The sequence below is a fragment of the Carcharhinus amblyrhynchos genome, chromosome 14 (genome assembly GCF_965287045.1).
Source record: "Carcharhinus amblyrhynchos chromosome 14, sCarAmb.v2.hapA, whole genome shotgun sequence".
Lineage (NCBI taxonomy): Eukaryota > Metazoa > Chordata > Chondrichthyes > Carcharhiniformes > Carcharhinidae > Carcharhinus > Carcharhinus amblyrhynchos.
The window spans coordinates 58247847-58272310 of record NC_137337.1 but is presented as its reverse complement, the minus strand read 5'-3'; the positions used below and the strand labels follow the sequence as shown (position 1 = coordinate 58272310).

At 42.4% G+C, this 24464-nt stretch overlaps 1 protein-coding gene across 1 annotated transcript in view; it reads left to right on the top strand.

The window, feature by feature from the left end:
• The window catches only part of ptgr2 (prostaglandin reductase 2), a 39352-nt gene extending 15089 nt beyond the window's left edge, over positions 1–24263 (top strand). Inside the window, exons 5-11 of the mRNA XM_080202948.1 lie at positions 1942–2133; positions 7053–7223; positions 11214–11423; positions 13190–13311; positions 20721–20808; positions 22235–22274; positions 23901–24263. Coding sequence (XP_080059074.1) covers positions 1942–2133; positions 7053–7223; positions 11214–11423; positions 13190–13311; positions 20721–20808; positions 22235–22274; positions 23901–23965 — 888 coding nt within the window. The 3' untranslated portion in view covers positions 23966–24263. The remainder of the gene's footprint in view (positions 1–1941; positions 2134–7052; positions 7224–11213; positions 11424–13189; positions 13312–20720; positions 20809–22234; positions 22275–23900) is intronic.
• Positions 24264–24464: the final 201 nt, after the last annotated feature.

Sequence of the window (24464 nt, the reverse complement as noted above, 5' to 3'; positions counted from 1 at the left end):
TGGCTCACCCTGCTGGAACTATGAGCCGGTGTTGGAGGGAGTGAATGTTTAATGGGGCAGAAGGAGTATCAATCAAGCAGGCTGCTTTGTCCTGCATGGTATCCCAGTTTTTGAGTGTTGGAGCTGTATTCTTCATGTTCCATCGCATTCTTGACTCGTGCCTTGTCGATTCTGGACAGCTTTGGGGAGTCAGGAAGATAGTAACTTGTCGCAGAATTCACAACTTTTGACCTGTTCTTGTGGCTGTAGTATTTATATGGCTGGTCCATTCTCCTCAGTGGGGAAACTCCCAGAATGTTGATGTTGTGTGATTTAATGATGGTAATGCTGGTGAATGCCCTCGTGTGACACTGATGTTGCTTGCTACTTAAGAATCCAAGCCTGAAGCTCTTGCTGCATATGGGCACAGACTGCTTCATTTTCTGAGTTGCAATTGGTATTGAACATTATGTAATGTTTAGTGGACATTTCCATTTCTGACCTTGTGTACGTTCAGCTGAAGGTGACTGGGCCTAGGACACTAACTTAAGAATCATCTGCAGTGATGCCCTGGGACTGAGATTATTGCTCTTCAACAACCATCTTCCTTTGATCTAGGTGTGCTCCTATTGGAGATGTGCTGAGGTTGTGAGCAGACAATCTGCTTTAGGTGATGAATGAAATCTTCTTAGAAATGGGAGTCAGGGATCTTTTGTATCTGTCTGCGAGAGTAGACTGATTCTTCTGAGAAAATAGAGGCATTGGTGGGCTTTCTTAACTATACTGTCAGCATGGGAGGATCAGGCCAGGTTACTGGTGATCTGGACACCTAAAAACTTGAAGCTCTCGACCCTTTTTACTACATCCCCGTTGATGTTGACAGAGGCATGTTCTCCTTTACACTTCCTGAAGTCGATGGTGATCTTTGTTTTGTTGACATTGAGGGACACATTATTGTTGCCGCACCAGTTCACCAGATTCTTTATCTCACTCCTGTCCCCTGTCTCGTCATTGTTTGAAGTCCAAACCATCACGGTGGTGTTGTCAGCAAACTTGAAAATCAAATTGGAGGGGAATTTGGCCCCACAGTCATAGGTGTATAAGGACCATAGTAGGGGGCTGAGAACGCAACCTTGTGGGGCACTGATGTGGAGAAGGTGTTGTTGCCTATCCTTCCTGATTGTGGTCTGAGTTAGGAAATTCAGGATCCAGTCACAGAGGGAGGTGCTGAGGCCCAGGCCACAGAGTTTGGGGTTGAGTCCGACAAAGCTGTCTTTGTTATCAAGGTAGCCTTCACCTGTGCAGAAAACCATTGCTGTCACTCCTCTATCCAATCTGACACAGTGCCAGCAAAAACCCATCAGAGCGTCTACCATGCCCTTGAACATGATTAACATGCACATTGACCAATGGTAATGTCAGTTTGACGGGGCGGGCTGATATGTATCAGCTGCAGACATGACATTGAATGAATCAGGTGGTTAGAATCGTTTTGGTGTCTGCTGAACGAGGACAACATTGATCCAAACCAAGGCCCAGAGTGAGATTGTGAGTGGATTAAACTGCCCAATCAGTGCCAAGGATAATAACCCAATGTGTCATTTGGTGGCCTGCTCCCATTTGGGGAACTATGCTACAAACATTGTTGGGTGCAGTGGTCATTTTTATTCACTGGTTTGGGGTCTTACCTGGTGTCTTCTTTGAGCATCTGCGTTTGCTTAAACTATCTTTCAAAATTCATGGGAAAATATCTTTAATAATAGTGTGATTAGCATCAGTGCTTCTGACTGCTGCTTACTCTGTCGCTCGCAAAGATCTAACAGAACAAAGTGGTAGAATTGCATGTCCATGGTGTTGGCAACTAATGCAGCCGAACCTTATCCAGGTCTGTATTGAGCTAGTAATGAGTTAATCATTAATTCCCCAGATTTTTAACGGTTGGCTTTGACTTATTCTTGACAGCGATGCAGGATGAATGAAGATTCTGGAACATCTTACCTGTCTCCATGGCAAGTGTCCAGTGTTATTACTGGTGGAGGAGTGGGTGTGGTGGAAGAAAGTAAACATCAGAAGTTTCAGAAATGCGATGTTGTGACTTCATTCAGCTGGCCCTGGCAGTCACAGGCTGTTGTGGATGGACAAATCCTCACCAAGGTAGTTTGCTATTTCATTGAGTAGGTTACACTTGTTCAAATCCCAATGACACTGAGCTAACTTAGTGCTGCCCTCAATCCCCACTCTCACATTTATTTTATAATATGATTTTAAAAATGCACACCTTCTTTATATTGCAGACTTTGAAAACTTGAGCACCTATATCAACAATTATTTCTGAGACTCCATATTGGGGAATTTTTATTGGGATAAATTTTCTCTTATTGATGCTGGGGGTCTTTGTTCTCACATTGGATCCAAGTTAGACAAATAGGAATATTTTCTAAGTGCAGAGAAACCAGGAATTGGAGAAAAGCCAGTAGATAGCCATAAAAATCATTCAAAATGTTTATAGAACGTTTTATCTAAAATGGGAAAGAAATGAAGTTCCCTTCTCAGTCACTCACCATCCTGACTTGGAAATATATCGCCATTCCTGCATTGTCATTGGGCAATAAATCCTGGAACTCTCCCCTATCAGCACTGTGGGTGAACTACACCACATGGACTGCAGCGGTTCAAGAAGGCAGCTCACCACCAAGGGCAGTTGGGAATGGGCAATAAATGCTGGCCTAACCAGCGATTCTCACATTCCCTGAATGAATTTTTAAAATGCTTCAATTGTACAGAGTCTTGGTCAGACCCCATCTGGAATGATTCCATTCAGTTCTAGGCACCACACCTCCGAAATAATGTATTGGCCTTAGAGGGTGTACCAGAACTAGGGTTGAGAGGGTTAAGTTATGAGGACAGATTGCATAAATTGGGCTTGCAATATCTTGAATGTCAAAGATTAAGTAGTGATTATATATTCATTCTTGGAAGATGTGGGCAGGATGGTGTGGGGCTTGGAAGGGAATCTGCAGCTGGTGGTATGCCTGTGCATCTGCTGCTGTTGTCCTTTTGGGTGGTTGAGGTTGCATTTTGGAAGGTGCTGTCGAAGGAGCCTTGATGAGTTGCAGCAGTACGTGTTGTAGCTGGCACTGTTGCTGCCGTGGTGCATTTGGTAGTGGAGGGAGTGAATGTTTGTGGATGTGGTGCCAACCAAGAGGGCTGCTTTGTCCTGGGTGGTAACAAGCTTCTGGAGTGTTGTTGGAGCTACACACATCCAGGCAAGTGGAGAGAATTCCATCACATTCCTGATTTGTGTCTTGTAAATGATGGACAGACTTTGGAGAGTCAGGATTGAGTTGCTTGCTGCAGAATTCCCAGCCACTGACCTCTTGTAGCTACAGTCATATTTATATGACTGTGTTAACTCCATTAATAGAATATAGTTGAGGAGTAAGTCTAGAGTTTGTATTTTACCTTAAGCAAGTTTGTTAGAATAGTGTAGCAAAGTATTAGCCTTGTTCTGTTGCCTCCCACGCCAAACACTTCCAGCTGTGTCCACTTCAACTATTTTGGGTTGTACCCAATTAAACTAAATTAAACAAGCTGATGGACAAATTAAAACAACAACCCTTTAAGAGATACTGCCTCAAACAATAAACAGATCACAAAGGAAACTTAGAACATCAAAACGAAATGTGACAAGAGGGGTCAATAATGTACTCCAATCCCTGTGATAGCCAGTGAGCACAATTGTGTCCCTTTATACTTTTTGGATTACCTTTTTAAACTCTTTTAGGTGTATCTATTTATAGTTGAGCTAATGATCATCGCCTGTCTCCACCAATGCAGTTGGTTTAACAATGTAATTGCCAAAGAATGCAACTGCTAATAGATTGAATGGGTTGCTCCAGCTCAGTTTTTGGTCAGTGGTGACCCCAGCATATTGATAGTGTTCTAATTGAAATGGTTAAGGAATGTTTCTGCCCGGTTTCGAATGGGGGACTTTCTGCGTGTGAAGCGAACGTGATAACCACTACGCTACAGAAACGTATGACAAACTGGCAACAAATGAGGGCTCATCCGGGATTTGAACCCAGGGCCTCTTGTATAATCATGCGGTGAAATTCCCAAAGCGAGAATCATACCACTAGACCAAGGAAAGTAAAGGGAGTAGATAGTGAGAAATAATTTCCCCTGATAGGGAGAGTTCAGAATGAGGGGGGTAACTTTAAAATTAGAATTCGGCTTTATGGCAGGAAGCCGTTCTTCACACAGAGGGCAGCTCTCCCCAGAAGATTGTGGAACAATGAATATTTTCAAGGCCAAGATAGATTGATCAGAATTAGATCCGGGCTGAAAGTATGTGAAACAAAAGGAGTTGCGCTACAAGGTGGTCCATGATTTAATTGAATGTCAGATCAGACTTGAATGGCCTCCTCCTATCCCAAAGTTCAATTATAAATAAAAGGGCCTTTTGTTAGAACAAAGAAGGTTAAGAATAATCCAATACGAATTTTTAAATGTCCATAAATTCTTTCAAATGGGAATTTGGTCCTGGGAATTGTAGTGGGAGCATGTGGAGAGCGAGATTATACAGTGCAATTCACAGAAGGAAGCCATCTGGTCTGTGCCAATTCTTTGAGAGTGCAACTCGATTAGTTTCATTTCCCATCCTTTTCCCAGTGGTTCTGCAATTTGTTTCTCCCATTCAGGTATTTATTCCACTCCCCCCTTAAAATTAGTATTAAATCTACTTGCACCACGCTTTCAAGAGGGAACCGAGCGTAGGGTGTCGAAATTTGCTGATGACACCAAGATTGGTGGAACGGCAAATTGTGCGGAGGGTGTGGAGAGTCTGCAGAAGGATCTAGATAGGCTGGGCGAATGGGCCAGGAACTGGCAAATGGAATTTAATGTTGGCAAGTGCGAGGTGGTCCACTTTGGTAGGAATAATGGTAGGAAGGACTATTACTTATGTGGTGAAAAACTGCAGCAGGCAACGGTGCAGAGGGACCTCGGGGTCCTCGTGCATGAGTCGCAAAAACCCAGCCTGCAGGTGCAGCAGGTGGTCAGGAAGGCGAATGGGATGCTGGCCTTCATAGCGAGGGGGATTGAATATAAAAGTAGGGAGGTCTTGCTGCAGCTGTATAGGGCATTGGTGAGGCCGCAGCTGGAGTACTGTGTGCAGTTTTGGTCGCCGCACTTACGCAAGGATATTTTGGCCTTGGAGGGAGTGCAGAGGAGGTTTACTAGACTGATACCGGAGTTGAGGGGGTTGAGCTACGAGGAGAGGCTGAATAAACTAGGCTTGTACTCGTTAGAGTTTAAAAGAATGAGGGGAGATCTCATTGAGACGTATAAGATGATGAATGGGATGGATAGGGTAGAGGTGGAGAGGCTCTTCCCGCTCAGAAAGGACAGTAGGACTTGGGGGCACAGCCTCAAGATAAAGGGGGGGTGGTTTAGAACGGAGTTGAAGAGGAACTTCTTCACTCAAAGGGTGGTGAATCTCTGGAATTCTCTGCCCGTTGAAGTGGTGGAGGCTACCTCGCTAAATATTTTTAAGACGTGGGTTGATGGGTTTTTGATAAGAGAGGGGATTAAGGGTTATGGGGAGAGGGCGGGAATGTGGAACTGAGCCACGACAGATCAGCCATGATCTTATTGAATGGCGGGGCAGGCTTGAAGGGCTAGATGGCCTACTCCTGCTCCTATTTCTTATGTTCTTATGTTCTTATATTCCAGGCTGCAACTCACTGCATTAAAAAAACAATTCTCTCTCTCTTGCTTCTTCTCTTCTCTCTCTCTCTCTCTCTCTCTCTCCCCCCTCCCCCGGTAAGCTGGTAAAGATTTGCTGAGAACTGACTCCTTTCTATGTGATAATCTTCTGTAAAGTCAAGATGACTCGTATCCCTGTGATCATTTCTTTTAAGAAAGATGCTGACAATTTAATAGCGCATTACATCATGGACAAAAATGCTTCCTTCATTCACGGTGTTTTCTGCAACTTATTAAAGGAGAAATTTATTCCATTGAATTGTTCAAGTATGCCCCAGATATTTGAAAGGAGCTATTCCAGAGTCCAGCATGAGAATTTCTGCATGTTTTTAGTTTTAGTATACGATGGGTGAGACAGGCATTTTTTTATTCATACATTGGCGTTGCTGGCTGGCCAGCATTTATTGACCATCCCTAGTTACCCTTGTTCAGAGAGCAGTTAAGAGTCAACCACATTGCTGTGGCTCTGAAGTCACATGTAGGCCAGACCAGGTAAGGACAGCAGATTTCCTTCCCTAAAGAACATTAGTGAACCAGATGGGGTTTTCCAACAATTGACAATGGTTTCATGGTTATCAGTAGATTCTTAATTCCAGATTTTTTTTTATTGGATTCAAATTCCACCATCTGCTGTGGCAGGATTCGAACCCAGATCCTCAAAACATTAGCTGAGTTTCGATTTAGCACATAACTCCCCCTCCTGTGACACTGCTGGAAAATGTTGGAAAATCTCAACAGGTCTACAGCATCTGTGGAGAGAGAATAGAGCCAATGTTTGACTCTACATGACCCTTCTTCAGAGCTGAGAGTAAAGAGAATCAGAAAGATGTATTGCAATGAAGGTGGTGGACAGGGTGAAAGAGACAAATGGAAATTCCGTTGGAGAGAAGAGCAGTGGCCAGCCGAGTCGGGAGGATGGCTGATGTAATGGTGGTCATTTGATCCTAAATCACTTTTCAGACCCTGACAGGATTGGTGAAGCAACAGTTCTACTTTTAGCCTAATTTTACCTTCTGTAAGAGACAAACATGCATTTCACTAGAATCTTTCGTACCACTAGGATATCCCAGAACACTTTGCATTCAAGAAGGTACTTACAAAGTGTCACCTTTGTTTTAGAGTTCAAACTGTAGCAGCCAGTCTATACATAGCAAGTTCCCACTATCGATAATGTGATCATGACAAGTGGATGGTAAGTTGAGGGAAACTAGTATTTTGCCTGGTCTTGTCAGCTTTATTTTGGATAGATGGGATTAAAATTGCTCTCTCCAGTTTTCATTACACATGACCATTTGCCCATCTTGCAGCTTGACCCTCAGCTTGTTGACGGACACCTTTCCTATTTCCTGGGTGTTGTGGGAATGCCTGGCCTCACTTCTTTGCTGGGTGTGAGAATAAAGGGACACGTGAAACCAGGAGCCAACCAAACAATGGTCGTCAGTGGTGCAGCAGGAGCTTGTGGAATGTTGGCTGGGCAGGTAGGTGGACAAGTTCCTCACGGGTAACAAAAAGGATCCTGGTACTCATTCCTTTATCTCCTATTTCATATAGGGACCTCTTTCAGTGACCTTCTCCGCTGAAGCACTGACACCAGTCACAAGTAGCAACTGGAAACATGAGAATGTTCTACCATTCAGTGAGAACATAACTGATCTGTGTCTGAATTTCATCTCTGGGTACCATAACCAGAGTACCTTTTCCTAATAATCTATCAAGTTCAGTTATGAAATTATCACTTGACCCCAGCATTCACAACTTTTCCACAGAGAGATTTCCACTCTTCACTTGCTGTTTTATGAAGTCTCCTCCTTCGCTCTCTCACTTTTGTGAAGTCTTCTTTGCACTTGCACTGTTTTGTCTCTGTCATTGTCTCTGACAGAGATTTGAGCTCTGTCACGTTGGGAAAGGAAATTTCAAGATATGTTTGAAAAGTTGTAAGGTGAGTTAAGCACACAACTGATTTGATTTTGTATCTGCCTGTGTTAGTTATGGAGGCAGAGTTGTAAAAATAATCAAACGTGCAAATTTTGAGCTGAAACTGGAGAGATTATAAATGTAAAAGTTTTAATTTAGTAGGAGTATTTAAAAGTGATTAAAAAAAATCTCATTTTGGATTAATCCGGATTAGGCTTTTTGTTAAATTCAAAAATGTATTCTTGATAGAACTGTCAATAAAAAGATAAATGGAGAGAATTATTCCAGAGTGTTTCAAGTGATGATGTCCATCTGAGCCAACTTACTGCACCCTGCAGAAACAATTAACCATCCTATCCCAGACAGGATGAATCTTTGTGTTATAAAATTTGCAGTACTTTTAAGACATAAAATCAAACATCTAACAAAAGGGGAATCAACCTTTAGTGGTGAGTTACATAAGGTGGAATGGGAATATGTGTTTAATGATGGGAATTATTATACTGCCATGATGCATTCTAGTTGAAATGTGTGGCATGGATATACGAAGTAGTGAATCAACCACAAAACCGGGAGAATAGTTTTGAACATAAAGCATGCCCTGTTGTAAATTTTAAATATGAGAATGTTGAAATCTGTATTAGATGCTAGACAGGTTAAAAGGGAGAGCCCCACCTATACCACAAAATTAGCAGAACAATATGATTAGAGCTGAGGGACATAATTCAGTGGAATAAATGAGAAAGGAAAATGAAGAGGGTAATAAAAGATATGCTATAGAGGAGCTGATAGTAAACAGAAGAGGACAGAATGAAAAGTGGGATTCATTGGATACAAGAGAGACATTTAAAGACATTCTAGGAAGTAGAACACAATTTAGGTGATAGCTATGGATGAAGGAACAAAGCTTTTTTAAAAGAAAGAAGATATAAGATAGACACTAATGGGCAGTTGAAAGCCCACATCACTGTTTTCTGAGTTTGGGATGATTCTGACGTAAGAAAATATGCTGTAAGCGAGTTACCTTAATAAAACGATGTTACTTGGGATCAGAACAAACAATCAAAATAAGTTATGGCTTGGGATCAGATTGAAAGGTTTGATTTCAGTTTCAAAGATGTTATTAGGTTATAGAATTCGGGGGGAAGAAAAGATAGTTTCCAGAGGACCAGGGGAAGGTTATTTGCGTACAAAGATTTTTCACCAGAAAAAGACAAGTGTTGAAGACTTTTTAACTATTACAGGAACTTTATGGAAGATTATGCCCGAGTGGTAAAGCCCTTACAGGACTTGATAAAGGGAGGAAGGGCTAGTCAGGAAAAGATAGAGTGGGGAGATGCAGAAGTACAGGCTTTTTCAGATTTGAAGCAGGCTTCGGAACCTACCCCAGCTTTGGGACTGCCAGATGTCACTAAACTATTCCACATTTACTGTGAGAAAATTGATGGAATACAGGTAGCTGTAGTTGCTCAGTGGCATGCGGACAGATTGAGACTGATGGGGTGTTACCCCACTCATCCTCTCCAACATCCCTGAACAACCGCCCTTGCTAAAGTTAATGATGAAATGGTAGCCATGCACACTGGTACTTCAACACAGATTGACATTGGATTATATCTGGTAAGCAAGGGTGGGACTTGTGCAGTGATTGGATCAGGGTGCTACACGGACATACCAGATAGTTCGGAAAACATAACTGATCTGGTTAATCATATCAGGAAAGAGATGGAAAAACTGAACCATTTACCTTAGGTGTTTGGCTCTCAGGTTGGTTGGGTTCCTTGGGAACATCAATCCTGCAGAGGATTGCAATATTCTTCATGGTAATCTTGGCATTGATGGTGATTGTTAATGTAGTTAAGTGCGCTGATGCATTTTATCCAAGTCCACAGAAGGGATGGTACCAGTGATGGCAGTTACGTTCAGCAAGCAAGGATACAAAGTGACCAGTCGTCCGTCAGAACACACACAAATGAGTATTGGGACACTTCTATTTAGTGACCTTATCTTGGGCAATAGCTAAGAGCCAAGGCCAAAAGCAGGGACTGATGGGGATAATATAGAATTCTTAGTATGAGGCCCTTCATTTTGGTCTTACCATAATAAGTAGACTAGGTTAAGGTAATTTAAAGTGAGAATTTTATATAGTGAGAATTCACAATGTGTCTGGAACAAAACATGCAAAGGTATTATAAACTGTGAAGGTAGTGTAGTATAACCACCAATTAACCAAATATTATAAGCTTAAACTGCATTTTCAATATGTATGTATTGTGCGCCTTGGCCTACTTCATTCTGATTGCAGCATGATGGGAAACAGTGATAGACAGGCCAAATTCTTTTAATACAGTGGAGCACAGAAAGGCAGCTTCTGTTATCTGTTTTTGGATACGTGAAAGCAAGTTTAATAGGACTGGTATGTAAGGGAGTGGATTTGTTCATGTGTAGCAAGGCTTGAGAAGTCTGTTAAGCTGATAAGGAAAGGCCAGATTCGGGCTGAGAATTACTCCTTTTGTCAATTAAGATTCGCAGCTACAAGAATGGCTTTCATTACTGAAATTGACGTGGGTTAGGTTTTCTAGGTAACGGGGGAAGAACCTACAGGGGTGGTGAACTAATGATCTCCTATTCCTGTTGATAGGTGGAACATTATTGGCTAAGGTAACAAATGTTTAATATTGTGATTGGATTCTCCAGTCTGATTGACAAGGCTGGGCGGCATATTAAAATGTTCAGAATAATATAACAATTTTACGATTGCGAGATTAGCTTGGAGAGTCAACCTTTGTTGACTGTGTCTTTCTCCTGATGCATGCATTAGTAAATAAATTCCCTTTAATTCTTTAACTATATACTGTATTTTGCAGTCTATGTATTGGTTGAGTGAAGGTCAGCTAAATACAGGGCACCCCAGGAGGACACCTCAGAAAATTCTTCTTACAGAGCTCCAGTCTCTCCTCAACAATGGAGACCTTATTCCACTTTGTCTCTGTTCCCTAGCATTGTGAATCTGCTTTTGCAAACATGGGTTCCCTTTAGCATTGCTGACACTGACCAAGGGCCTTTGCTATGAGGCCACTGAGCTTCTCTCTGTCAATGCCTAGTTCTTTGGTCATCACCTTATTACCATGTTTCATTGCTGCCTTTTGTGCCATGCAGGGCTGCAAGATTGTCAGATCTCCTCAGATAATTGAATCGTTTGCAGCATGGTAACTATCCTCATGCAACCACATTGTGAGTGCTGACCTTGTCTGAAAACTCAATCACAGGTATCATGGCAAGGCTCGCTGGCCTCATCCTTCTCACCATGATCTTATTGAGGAGCAGGCTTGATGGGCCGAATGGTTTCCTGCTTCTAATTTGCACGTTAGAATAAAATGTAAATTTTAGTAATTACCTCATGCCCAAAGAGAGACAAGTGTATCGTCATGTGTTAAATGGATTCTGAAGTTTCACCTTGTGTTTAGGAATTTTGATGAAATCTATTTTATTTTGATAAGCAGGTCCATTAGAAGGCAGTGAGTCAACGTTTAACATTGTAACTGTGTTCCCAGATTGGACGTCTTGAAGGATGCTCCAGAGTGGTCGGGATCTGTGGCACAGATGAGAAGTGTCAGATTCTGATCTGTGAGATGGGCTTTGATGCGGCCATTAACTATAGAAAGGATAACATTGCAGAGAAGCTGAAGGAATACTGTCCGTGTGGAGTGGATGCTTACTTTGACAATGTCGGTGGGGATATCAGCAACACTGTCATTAGCCAGGTAAGGATCTTAAAGATTGAGGGAATGTAGTGAGGCACAGGCAATAAGTAAGGTTTCTACCAGTGGGTGAAGGTACCTCACCACTACTCCTGATTTCTATTCCTCCTTCCCCAGTTAGGATAACATATTACTTTCCGTTCTTTGCTGCCAATCAAAACATCCAAGACCTCCCTCTTCCAGGGTACACTGACTATAGCTGGTTGAAAGCCTGCCACCCACTGGGCACTTGTACCTCTTGAAAACCTGACAACAACAACTCAACAGATGATGATTAAAGTGTAAACGTGAAGCATTGAAGCACTATTGAACTGTTTGAAGTCCATCCCATCTCCTCCCTACTCCTTCGCCATTCTCATCTGACAAAGTGGCTTAGTTATTCCTAGCAGGCAGCGAAGATGGTCTGATCTGTAAATTAGCTCACAGGTTCTCAGCTAATTGGAGGTAACGTTGATTCTTGCAGCTCCTCAGGGTCTAGACAAAGCCCACTGCCTCATTGTGATTGGTCAACACCCTGTTGAACAGGTGTAGGCCATTCAGCCCCTTCTGCTGTCATTTGACAGAGCATTTGTAGCACCACATACAACAACAACTTGCATTTATTTTGTGCCTTTAATTCATGGGATGTGGGCATCACTGAGAAGGTCAGCATTTGTTGACCATCCCTAATGGATGGTCATTAGGGATGGTCAACATGGATGACATTGGAATAATTTAGGTTAGAGGGTCATTAGATTCCACTGGTCGGCGCAACATCGAGGGCCGAAGGGCCTGTACTGTACTGCGCTGTAATGTGCTATGTTCTAATTGCCCAAGGCCATTTCAGAATCAACCAATTCGCTGTGGGTCTGGAGGTCAAACTGATAGGGACAGCCTTGAAGCACATGAATGAATCACATGGGTTTTTACTACAATTGAAAATCCCACAAGTTGCCATGGTGGAATTTAAACCCATATCCCCAGAGTATTAGCATGGGCCTCTGGATAATCCGGTGACATTACCATTATGTCACCATCACCTCTTAATGTAGTGAAACATTTTGAAACTTTTCACTGGGAGTGTTGACACTGAATCAGTAGGGGAGATGTTAAGACCTGTGAGCAAGAACTTGATTAAGGAGGTAGATTTTAAGGAACATCTTAATGGAGGTAAATGAGGTAGAGAGACCGAGGAAATCTCAAAACTTAAAGTTTCAGCAACTAAAGACTCAACAGCCAATGGCGGAATGATAGAAGTATACATGCCTTTGATCCTTATATTTACCCAACTCTATATACTTATCCAACAAAACTCCAGCACAATCAGGAACAAAAATTTCACGTCTCCCCCAATTTCTCCAGATTTCCTTTGGAGAAAGTACCTCCTGATTTCACTCCAGAAAGACCCAGTTCTTCATCTGAAGGCAATTCTTCCATGTTCTGGATTCTCCCAGAGGAAATAACTTCTCTTTAAGAGGATTTGATGGGGTAAATAAAAGTCTTGATTATATCTTGTCCCAACCATCTAATCTTGAGGAAATACAAAACAGTTTCTCATAATTTAACCTTTTCTGTCTTATTATGATTTTGTAAGATTAACATAGGAGCAGAATGAAGCCATTCAAGCTGTTCTGCCAATCAATGAGATTATGGCTGATCTGCTCCTTAACTCAATAAGCCAGCCTTTTCCCCATGCCCTTAGTATCTTTGATTAATAAAACTGATGCCCCATAATTACATTTTTGTTTCTATGTTATCTGAATATGACCATGTCTATCTCTTAAATCTAGATGAATCAGAACAGTCACATCATTCTTTGTGGCCAGATCTCCCAGTACAATAAGGACCTGCCTTATCCTTCTCCACTGCCTCCCCAAATAGATTCTGTCCTAAAGGAGAGAAATATCACAAGGTAAGCAAAAAAGTGAGTGCTTTTTCTCATACCTTAGTTCAGTAGCAGGAAGATTCCCAATAACTGACAGGTAACACTGTGAATCCATCTTCCATGGACAGAGCCATCTTTATTATCAGTCCATGAGGAGGGTCAGTCTGATCTTTATATCAGTTCATGGGATGGGTTGGTCTGATCTGATGGGATGGATTATGAACTTTCAAGGGCCATGCAATATAGTCATGGTCATCACATACACCAGACGTAAGATGCCAACCTCCAAATCAGCTCTAGAGCTCTGAGCTCCGCTCATTGGGACTGTCTGGAATGGGGTTCAGACCTTGACCATTCTGACTTCGGTGGGAATGACTACCAGTTAACCAAAGGCTTGCTCCCCTTATCAAATGGCAGAGAGGCTCGAAGAGCTGAATGAACTTGCTCCTGTTACTGAATCGTATGATCAGATATAATGTACTGACTTTTTTCACTATTGTCAATCATAGGTAAGTGGTTAAAAGCAAATTACTGCAGATGTTGGAATCTGAAATCAAAAGAGAAAATGCTGGAAAATCTCAGTGAGTCAGAGAGGTTTGCAGCATGGAAGCAGGCCCTTCGGCCCAACTTATCCAGACCGCCCTTTTTTTTAAGCCCCTAAGTTAATCCCAATCGCCCACGTTTGGCCCATATAACTGTCCCACATAACTGTCTAAATACTTTTTAAAAGACAAAATTGTAACTGCCTCTACAACTACCTCCAGCAACTTGTTCCAGACACTTAGCACCCTCTGTGTGAAAAAATTGCCCCTCTGGACACTTTAGTATCTCTCCCCTCTCACCTTAACCCTACGCCCTCTAGTTTTACACTCCCCTACCTTTGGGAAAAGATATTGACTATCTAGCTGTTCTATGCCCCTCATTATTTTATAGACCTCTATAAGATCATCTCTCAGGCTTTTATATTCCAGAGGAAGAATGTCCCAGTCTATCCAGCCTTCTCCTTGTAACTCAAACCATCAAGTCCTGGTACCATCCTAGTAAATCTTTTCTGCATCTTTTTAGTTTAATAATATCCTTTCTATAATAGGGTGGTCAGAACTACGCACAGTATTCCAAGTGTGGCCTTACCAACGTCTTGTACAGCTTCAACAAGATGTCCCGACTCCGGTATTCAGTGTTTTGACCAATGAAACCAAGCATGCCGAATGTCGTCTTCACTGTCGTCCACCTTTTTGTTTCTACGTTATCTGAATATGACCATGTATATCTCTTAAACCTAACCTTAAACTTTCAAGGAGCTACGAACATGTAATGTACTGCTAGATCTCGTTGTTCTGTAACTCTCCCCAGCGCCCTACCATTAACTGAGCAAATCCTGCCCTGGTTCAGTCTACCAAAATGCATCACCTCGCATTTATCTAAATTGAACTCCATCTGCCGTTTGTCAGCCCACTGGCTCAATTGATCAAGATCTAGTTGCAATCGGAGATAACTTTCTTCATTATCCACTATGCCACCAATCTTGGTGTCATCTGCAAACTTACTAACCATGCCTTCTACATTCTCATCCAAATCATTAATATAAATGACAAACAACAGTGGACCCAGCACTAATCCCTGAGGCACACCACTGGTTACAGGCCTCCAGTTTGAAAAACAACCCTCTACAACCATCCTCTGGAATTTTGTATCCATTTAGATACCTCACTTTGAATCCCGTGAGATTTAACCTTATGCAACAACCTACCTTGTCAACGGCCTTGCTAAAGTCCATGTAGACAACGTGAGTTGCACTGCCCTCATCTACCTTCTTGGTTACCCCTTCAAAAAACTCAGTTAAATTTGTGAGACATGATTTTCCACTCACAAAGCCATGCTGACTGTCCTTAATCAGCCCTTGCATCTCTAAATGCCTGCAGATCCTGTCTTTCAAAATACTTTCCAACAACTCACTGGCCTGTAGTTCCCAGACTTTTCTCTGCAGCCCTTTTTAAACAAAGGCACAACATTTGCCACTCTCCAATCTTAAGGCGTTTCATCCGTGACTATCGATGATTCAAATATCTCTGCTAGGGGACCCACAATTTCCTCTCTGGCCTCCAACAATGTCCTGGAATACACTTCATCAGATCCCGGGGATTTATCTATCTTGATGCGCTTTAAGACTTCAAGCAACTCTTTCTCTGTAATGTGTACACTCCTCAAGACATCACTATTTATTTCCCCCAAGTTCCCTAACATCCATGCTTTTCTCAACAGTAAATTCTGATAAGAAATATTCATTTAGGAGCTCACCCATCTCTTGTGGATTCGCACGTAGATGACCTTGTTTATCCTTAAGAGCCCCTACTCTCTCCCTTGTTACTCTTTTGCCTTTTATGTATTTGTAGAAGCTCTTCGCATTCTCCTTTGTCTTATCTGCTAAAACAATCTCATATCCCCTTTTTGCCCTCCTGATTTCTCTCTTAATTACACCCCTTACTCTTCAAGGGATTCACTTGACCTCAGCTGTCTGTGCATGTCATGGCCTCCTTCTTCTTCTTGACCAGGGCCTCAACATCCCAAGTTTGGCCAAATGGCAAAGAAGCTAGGGGTGGGGGGGAGCAAATCATCTGAAGTTTGTTGAATTTGATGTTGAGACTGGAAGGCTGTAAAGCGCCCAGCTGGATGATGAGATGCTGTTCCTCCAGTTTGCATTGAGCTTGACTGGAATGTTGCAGCAAGCCAAGGACAGATGTGGGCATGGGAGCAGGATCATGTGTTAAGATTGCAAGCACTAGAAGGTCAGGGTTCTGATTGTGCTCAACAAAGCGATCACCCATTCTACACCTGGTCTCTCCGATGTAGAAGAGACCGTATTGGGAGCAGTGAATGCAATATATCAAATTGAAAGAGTAAAAGACTGCTTAAGCTGGGATGAGTGTTTTGACTTTGGATGGTAACCATATAAAAGGTAAAGGGACAGGTGTTACACCTTCTGCGATTGAATGGGAAGGTGCCATGAGTGATGGGAGAGGTGTTGGGTATAGTGGAGGAGCGCACTAGGTTATCCTGGAGGGAATGGTCTCTGCAGAATGCTGATAGACGGAGTGAAAGGAAGATGTGTTTGGTGGTGGCATCATGCTGGAGTTGAGGCTGGTGGGGTGAAATGTGAGAGCAAGGGGGACATCCATCCTAATTCTGGGAGGGAAGGGTCGTGGGACGGGAGATGGACTGCACACTGTTGAGGGCCCTGTCAACAACTATAGATGGGAATCCACAGTTGAGGAAAAAGGAGCACATATTAGAAACACCACTTTGGAAAGTTGCATCATAGGAACAAATGCAATGGAGGTGAAGGAGCTGAGAGAAAGGGATGGAGTCCTTACAGGATTAGGGTGTGAAGAGCTGTAGTCCAGATAGCTATGGGAGTCACTGAGCTTGTAATGGATGTTGGTAGATAATCTATTGCCAGAAATGGAGATGGAAAGGTCAAGGAAGGGAAGGAAAGTTTCGGGGATGGACCAGGTGAACATGATGGGTGGAAATTGAATGGGTTGATGAATTTTTCGAGGTCTGGATGAGAGCATGAAGCAGCACCAAAATAGTCATTGATGTACTGGTAAAGGAGTTGTGGGAGGGGTCCTGGGCAGGCTTGGAACCAGAAATATTCCACATATCCCATAAAAAAGACAAGTGTAGCTAGGACTCACGAGGATAGCCATTGCCACTTGTTTTGTTTGGACAAAGTGGGATGAGTTAAAGGAGAAGTTTTTGAGAGATAGAATAAGTTCTGCCAGGCGGAGCGGAGTGGTGGTAGATGGGAATTGTTCAAGAAAGAAGCGAAGAGCTCTCAGGCCGACCTGGTATGAGATGGACGCGTAGAGAGATTGCACATCCATGGTGAATAGGCAGTTAGAGCCTGCGAATAGGAAGCATCAGCGGAATCCCGGATATAGGTGGAGAGGGAATGGACCAGGGGAGTGAGGATGGAATCAAGATAAGAGGAAATAAGATCAGGGGCAGGAACATGCTGACTCAATGGGCCTACCAGGATAGCCCTTTTTGTGGATTTTGGGAAGTAGATAGAAGTGGGCTGTCCAGGGTTGGGAGACTATGAGATTGGAAGCTGTGGGAGGAAGGCATCTGGAGGAAATGAGGTAGGTGATGGTACTGGAGATAATGGCTTGATATTCAATGGTGTGGTAATTGTCAAGGGGGAGGTAGGAGAAAGTATCTCAGAGTTGACGCTCCGCCTCTGCAAGGTAGAGGTCAGTGTGCCAGACGACAACAGCACCCCTTTGTCAGCAGGTTTGATGACAATGTCAGGGTTAGACCTGAGGGAGCGAAAAGCGGAAAGTTCAGAGAGATGTTGGAATGGGTGAGGGACAGAAAAATTGAGATGGCCAGTTCCCAATGAAAAGATCGAGGTCAGGTAATTATCCCAGTGGGGGTGTCCAATTGGAGGCAAAATGTTGGAGGCATATGAAAGGATCTATGGATCGGGGGGAGGAATTTTGCCCAAAGAAGTGGGCACGGAGTTGAAGACTACGGAAGAGGAGTTCAACATCATGCTGAGCCTGGAATTCATTGAGGTAGGGGTGTAAGGGTACAAAGCTGAGTCCTTTGCTGAGAACAGCACGTTCAGCCTCAGAGAGGGGAAGGCTGGAGGGTATGGTGAAGACATGACAAGGGCTGGGGCTAGAAGAGATGGATAGCTGAGTGGTTATTACTCTTGGATCAGAGTCAGAAGGTTATGCACTCAAATCCTGGTCCAGAGACTTGAGCACAAATCTATTTTAACACTCCCAATGCAAAGCAGACAGAATGCTGTGACTGTTGGGGAGGTTGTCTTTTAAATGAGATGCTGAGGCCCCATCTCCTCCCTCGTGAAATATCCTGAGAGACTATTCAAAGAGTAGAGGAGTTCTCCTTAGTGTCGTGACCATTATCCACTCCTCAACCAACATCACTAATACAGGTTGGCCAAGGTTTTGTGGTGGTGATCATAGTAAAACTGTCAGCATTCACTCTCATTAGTGCTTTGAAGCTAACAACAGTTGCTGTTATTTGCACATGTACAGTTAAACATGGATATCCAGGCGTTGGATGTCAGTGATTCTACACTTCTCCTGCTGAGTTCCTCCCCAGTCTACAATTAGTGGGAAATTACTGAGCTGCAGAAATCCCTACTCTGAATGCGTTTAGTCTCATTGTAATATTCCTCGAAGAAGTTGCGCCTTGTTAAATGAGTTGCAACTCAGATTTTAATTAAGTTTATAACTACTGCTAAACAGACTCACTGGCTCTGAAAAAAAAATTATACTCGTTCAGTGTCAGTTTCCTCCATTTTAATGTGAATTACCAAAGTTTAGTTTTTAAGTTTGATATTTTATGTTCTACCATAATCCTTTGGGCATTTAAGGGAAGCTGGACAAGAAATGAAGGGAAAGGGACTTGATAGTACGATGGTGGATTTAGAAGATGGGAAGAGGCGTGAATATACCCAGCATGGACTGGTGGGGCAGGATGACTTGTTTCTGTGCTCGGTGTTCGAGTTAATCCTCTGTACGTCCTAATCATTTATTTCATGACCAATACATTTTAAAATTAAAAGTGAAGGGAATCAGTAGTTTTTCCTTCCCAGTTTGCTGTTTCTGAGAATACATCAATCTGGCTGCTAATGGCACTTCCCCTTGACTTGGTGCCAATTTGTTAGATCACTGGGCAGCTTTCCTAGTGGTCAGTACTTTTTCACTGCAAATTCTAAATTTGACCCCTTTTATCTGGTCTTCATTACATTGCTGTTTGTGGGAACTTGCTGTGTGCATTATTTACATTACAACATAAATTGCTTTTCAAAAGGAATTTATTGACCAAAACGCTGAGATTGTGAGGTTGTGAAATGCAGGTTCATTCTTTCCTCCTGTGACAGGAATGCACAGTCACAGAAAGAAAACATTTAGCCCATCAAATCCATACCAGATGTATGTTTATTTGTCCCATAAAAAGGAATCTTTTCAACTCTGGTTTTTTAAAAGCAACTCAATTTTTTTTATTGGATGAAACATCTTTGAATCATGCAGATTACAACTTGTTTTTCCCTAAGGCCTTCATATTTCATATGTGCTTTACTTTTTCAACTGATTGAGAAACATTTTTTTTCTCTCTGCCAATGTCTCCTCAGTGCTCCCGTGCTCTCGCCCTAAATCAATGAAAAGGGGTTTGTTTCAGTTGACCAGATTTATCTATGCTACCATGGGGGCATCAGCCTGGAATATCCATCCCGGTCTCTGAAGTGCAACTTGAATCCATAAGATTCCTGAGTCTTTGTGAGACTGGGTTCCTTCTCAATTTCTTCCTCTCTTGTTACCCACCCTCCCTCCCTGCACTTTCCACTTCCTGGGCAACCTCCAAGCCCAGCTACTATTCATTGTATAAGAACAGACAGAGAATGATGGTCAGTTATTTGACAGCTGTAAATCTTGTACATCTCTTTGAAAATAAAGAGTGAGAGCCTAGGTGCTTGTTTTCTCTCCATTTTCATACATCTGTTTCTCACCTTACTGAGGAACGTGTTATCAAACACTCTTGAAATTTAATCATTAATAATGCACAGAATTGCACTGGTTTCCTTTTTGTTTCCGTTTTTCTGAAGTTGGTTGTCACTGGTTAGACCAGCATTTATTGCCCATCCCTAATTGGCCTTTAGGAGGTGATGGCTTCTTGAACCGCTACACTCTCTGTGGTGTAGGTACATCTAGAATGCTGTTAGGGAGAAAGTTCCAGGATTTTACCCAGCGATAGTGAAGAAACAGAGATATATTTCCAAGTCAGGATGGTGAGTGGCTGGAGAGGAACCTCCAGGTGGTGGTGCTGCACACCTTGTCCTTCTAGATCGTTGAGATCATGGGTTTGGAAGATGCTGTTGAAGGAAGTTTGTCTTATTCAAAAGATAGAACAGATATTCTTTATTTAGATAAAGGTTTTTCATTAAAGCTGGTGGCAAAGTGGTTAGCACTGCTGTCTCTCAGTGCCAGACACCCAAGTTTGTTCCCGGCTTGGGTCACTGTCTCTGGAGTTTCCACGTTCTCCCTGTGTTCTGGTTTTCTTCCACAGTCCAAAGATGTGCAGATTAGGTGGATTGGCCATGGTAACTGCGTGGGATTATGAAGATAGGGCAGAAGGGAGGGATGCTACTTAAGTGAGTCAGTGCAGACCAATGGGCCAAATGGCCTTTCTGCACTGTAGGGATTCTATGGTAATCTTTTTCCATTACGTTCGATATGTTCCATATGCAATGCTATGTATTAGGCGTTGTTTCTTTCAGTGGCTTTAGCATGTCTGTCTGTCTAACCTGATTAATGAGGGCATTGTTTTGGCAAAAGCACTTTGTTCTCTAATACAATGTTTGCTGCTTCTTCTCACTCCCTCTCTCTCATGACCTTCTACAGAGAGAGATTCATGATATTGAATTATCCAGATCAGTATGAAGCAGGCCTTGCCCAGTTGAGCCAGTGGCTGAAGGAGAGGAAGCTCAAGGTACTGTACTGGACACTGTGCTTGCTGCTTGGTGCATTCCTCATGTGTTTTTTTTAAAGCTGCGTATATTCCAGGCCAGAATGGAGAATGATTGGGAATTTCCCTGTCAGTCACACCCAGACCCCGCATTCCTGTAACTACTGGGGATTTATTTTGGGTCGTATAACTATCCTGTATTCACGATGTTTGGCTGGAGAAGTAAGCTTGCTTTGATCAGGAGAGTTTACTGCATTGTTGCTGATGATTTCTGTTGCTACAGTTTGCATAGCCTCTGTTTAAACAGACTGTTCAAATGATGTAGTCCTCATTTTGGAAAAGTACCATTGTAAATGTGTTGTCATGTCCTACAGCATCCCGGGATAATTGTCCAGTTGACAATTTGCAAAACCTGCAATTAAGTGTTTGCAGTCTGACAGATGGTGAATTGCATGAGAAATCTATGCTGCCAGCTTGGGCCTCTGCTGGTCCCAACCTCTAAAACCTGCTCACAAAGCCAGGAGGTATGGAGGAGAAACAGGGTGATTACTATCCGTTGGCCTCCTTCCCCATTACCAGGCATCTGAACCTCTACCTACAGGTGATTTGGTAGGTAAATGGTGCACGAAAGAACTGCAGAATGATAGGGCAGCTGTGGGGCAGTGGTAGGGAGCTTGATTTGTCCCAGATGCTCATTTTACCATTTCCCACCACCTGTGATCAGCTGTGATCAGGTGGATTAAGAAACTGTCGCTAGTCCACTCATTCTACTCTACAGCAGGCGGGTTCAGTTTCAGTTCTACCCCACTTGTGCTAGTGCAGAGTTCTGAGTGTTTTGTTTATATGTTCCTGGTCTTTGTTAGTGAACATCTCCACAATGGATGCATCGAGGAGTCATTATTTCAAATACTGTTCTTGCAAATCCAATAATCTTCCTCAACCGAATCTGGCAAAAATATTCCCCAGCTGATTAGTTCAGTTGAATTGTTTAATTGGCGGTGATTAAGAATAAGCTGTAAGTAGCAAGTGCATCAGAATGTGGAACAGTGGTCACTACCCCCACTTCCCACAGCCTCAGACCTTAGCTTCAACCCCAGACCAATGTCTTGTGCTGCTGGACGGTACAGTTGAGAAACTGGATGAAGATTTTAGGAACAGTGGTTACCAGCCAAGAGATATTTCTGCAACAATCAGTAGAGGAGATGGTGAGGAAAATCTTAGCTTTCTAAAAAATGTCTGGATCGAGGCAAAAAAAAAAGCTAAGATTTTCGGACCCGAGTGCTGGATTATTGAGTTGTACGTGTACTTTCCACAGTGACATTACAATGGTAGTGCCTTATTGATAATCTAATAATGATCGTTATAAAAATAAGCCATTTTAATGGTAGTATGGATTTCAGGAATATACGAAACATGTTTGTAGCTCTCACAAACACTTCTATTCCTGCAGGCTCGTGAGACGGTAGTGAAAGGATTGGAAAACGTTGGAGGTAAGTGAATGGTCAGCTTCATGCTGTCCTAGGTTTCCTATACCAAAGCACTTCTAATTCTGCCCTTACCCTTTAATTGGTCTCTCCTATACCATACAGCCATTGACGACTGTTTTCAAATATACTCACCACATGTGGTGAATTGATGCTAAGTCACACAATACAAAATCATGTTAAAGTTGTGGTGGAAGCATGAGTATGGATGTCACTCACTGTACTGCTATTTCTTGTCCATCCTGAATTGAATGCTTTGCTGTTAGACAGGACTCACATACTGGTCAGACCAGACTCTGTTTATCAGAATATGATTCAGTTGTTGGGCTTCTAGTGACCCGCAGTCTGAAAGGCAATTTCTTCAATGTTCTTATTCTCTCTGCATGTCTCTAAATGACAATACAATTAGGAATGTGGATGACTGGATGAATGGCTGTGAAAACAGAGCTTGGCCTTCAATAATGAAGCATCCACAGTTCACTGGGGTAAAGAATTCTAAAGGTTCACAAGTGAAGAATATGTCTCCTTGTCTCAATCGTAAAAAGCCAGTTTCTTGTTCTAAGACTGTAACCCTGTGTTCTAGATTTCCCAATTAGGGCAGACATTTACAGCATCTACCCTATCAAGCTCCTTAATTTTTTATGTTTCAATTAGATTACCGGAAATGGGATAGAGACCCTTTTGAACAAAGTTATGAGGCTGTGAAATGGGATATTGGTGTTAAATGAATGCAGAGTCTATATCACTCGTTAACTCTAGATTGAATAGTTGGCTGAAGGAAAAGGTGATAAGAGATATAGAAACGGAGGTCGCTCAGATGGAGGCCATTCGGCCCATCAAACCTATTCCAGCTCTTTGAAAGAACTATCCAAGTAGTCTCACTCTGTCCAATCCTGCAATTTTATTTTCCTTCCAACCTTGTATCCAATTCTCTTTTGAAGGGAAGCATTGAATCTATCCCCACCACAGAGTATTCCTGGTTACAACTATTTTGCGAAATGAAATCCTCACCTTCCTTCTGGAGGAAATCAGGATATTGAATTTGATGATCAGCTATGATCAAAATGAATGGTGGAGCAGGCTGTGTGGGCCAAATGGCCTACTCCTGCGTCGAGTTTCTATGTATGTTTGTTTTGCCAGTTCTATTAAATGGATGTGTGCTGGTTACTGATCCTCCTGCTAGTGAAAAGATTTTATAGAATAGAACGTAGAACATTACAGCGCAGAACAGGCCCTTCGGCCCACGATGTTGCGCCGACCAGTTAAAAAACAATGACCCTCTAACCTAAACCAATCCCTTTTCATCCATAAACCTATCCACGAATTTCTCTTGATTTACTATCAAACCCCTCATAATTTGAAACATTTTTACATTTCCTCTTCCTCCTTCACTAGAGCAACCCCAGCATTTCCTGTCACTCCATTGAAATCCCTCACCTCTGGTACCATTTCAAATTACATGAAAATCTGGTCCCTTAGGCAGTGGCTATATTGCAAATGTACCTACTTGAGAGGAAAAGTGTACTGAATCAAGAGCATTGTTAGTCTTGTATGTGATCAGTTTGTGAAAATGATCTTTGGGGATTGTCTTCCTTTCTTAAATTTGTAAATATCACAATTTGTCTCTTTCAGCTGCTTTTGTGTCCATGATGAAAGGAGGGAACTTTGGGAAACAGGTTGTCCTCGTTTCTGATTAGCAATCAGTCAGCCTGAGGCATCCGAGAAACTGGCTTATTCGAGGACACCAACATTTCTTGCTGCTGGTATATTAATCCTGACTCTACAATGAGCTGAATGCACTTATGGTTTCTCTCACCTTTATCTTTGATTAGATGTCAGAGAGAGAAACTTGATCAAGTATGAATAATGGTATATTAATCTGTATATGCTCTATGCTGCTCTAGCATCCATTCTTCCTGGGTCCCAGTATCCCACCTATTGTTAAGATGCATTTTGCAAAACTAATTCACATCAAAATAAAAATCTCTGTAAACAGTTCCGTGTTGGAGTGATGTCAATTTTGCTAATTTCAAACAGAAGATTCAGATTTTCTCTTTTTTAAAAGGTGGAATATTTTCTGGAGCCCTGTCAGGTTGAGAGAATCACCTGGGGCAATGCCTTTGTTCTCTTCCCATGTGCTATTCATCATTACCTGGTGATCTTGTTAACCTCTGATTCAGTTAATGTAGAGAGACC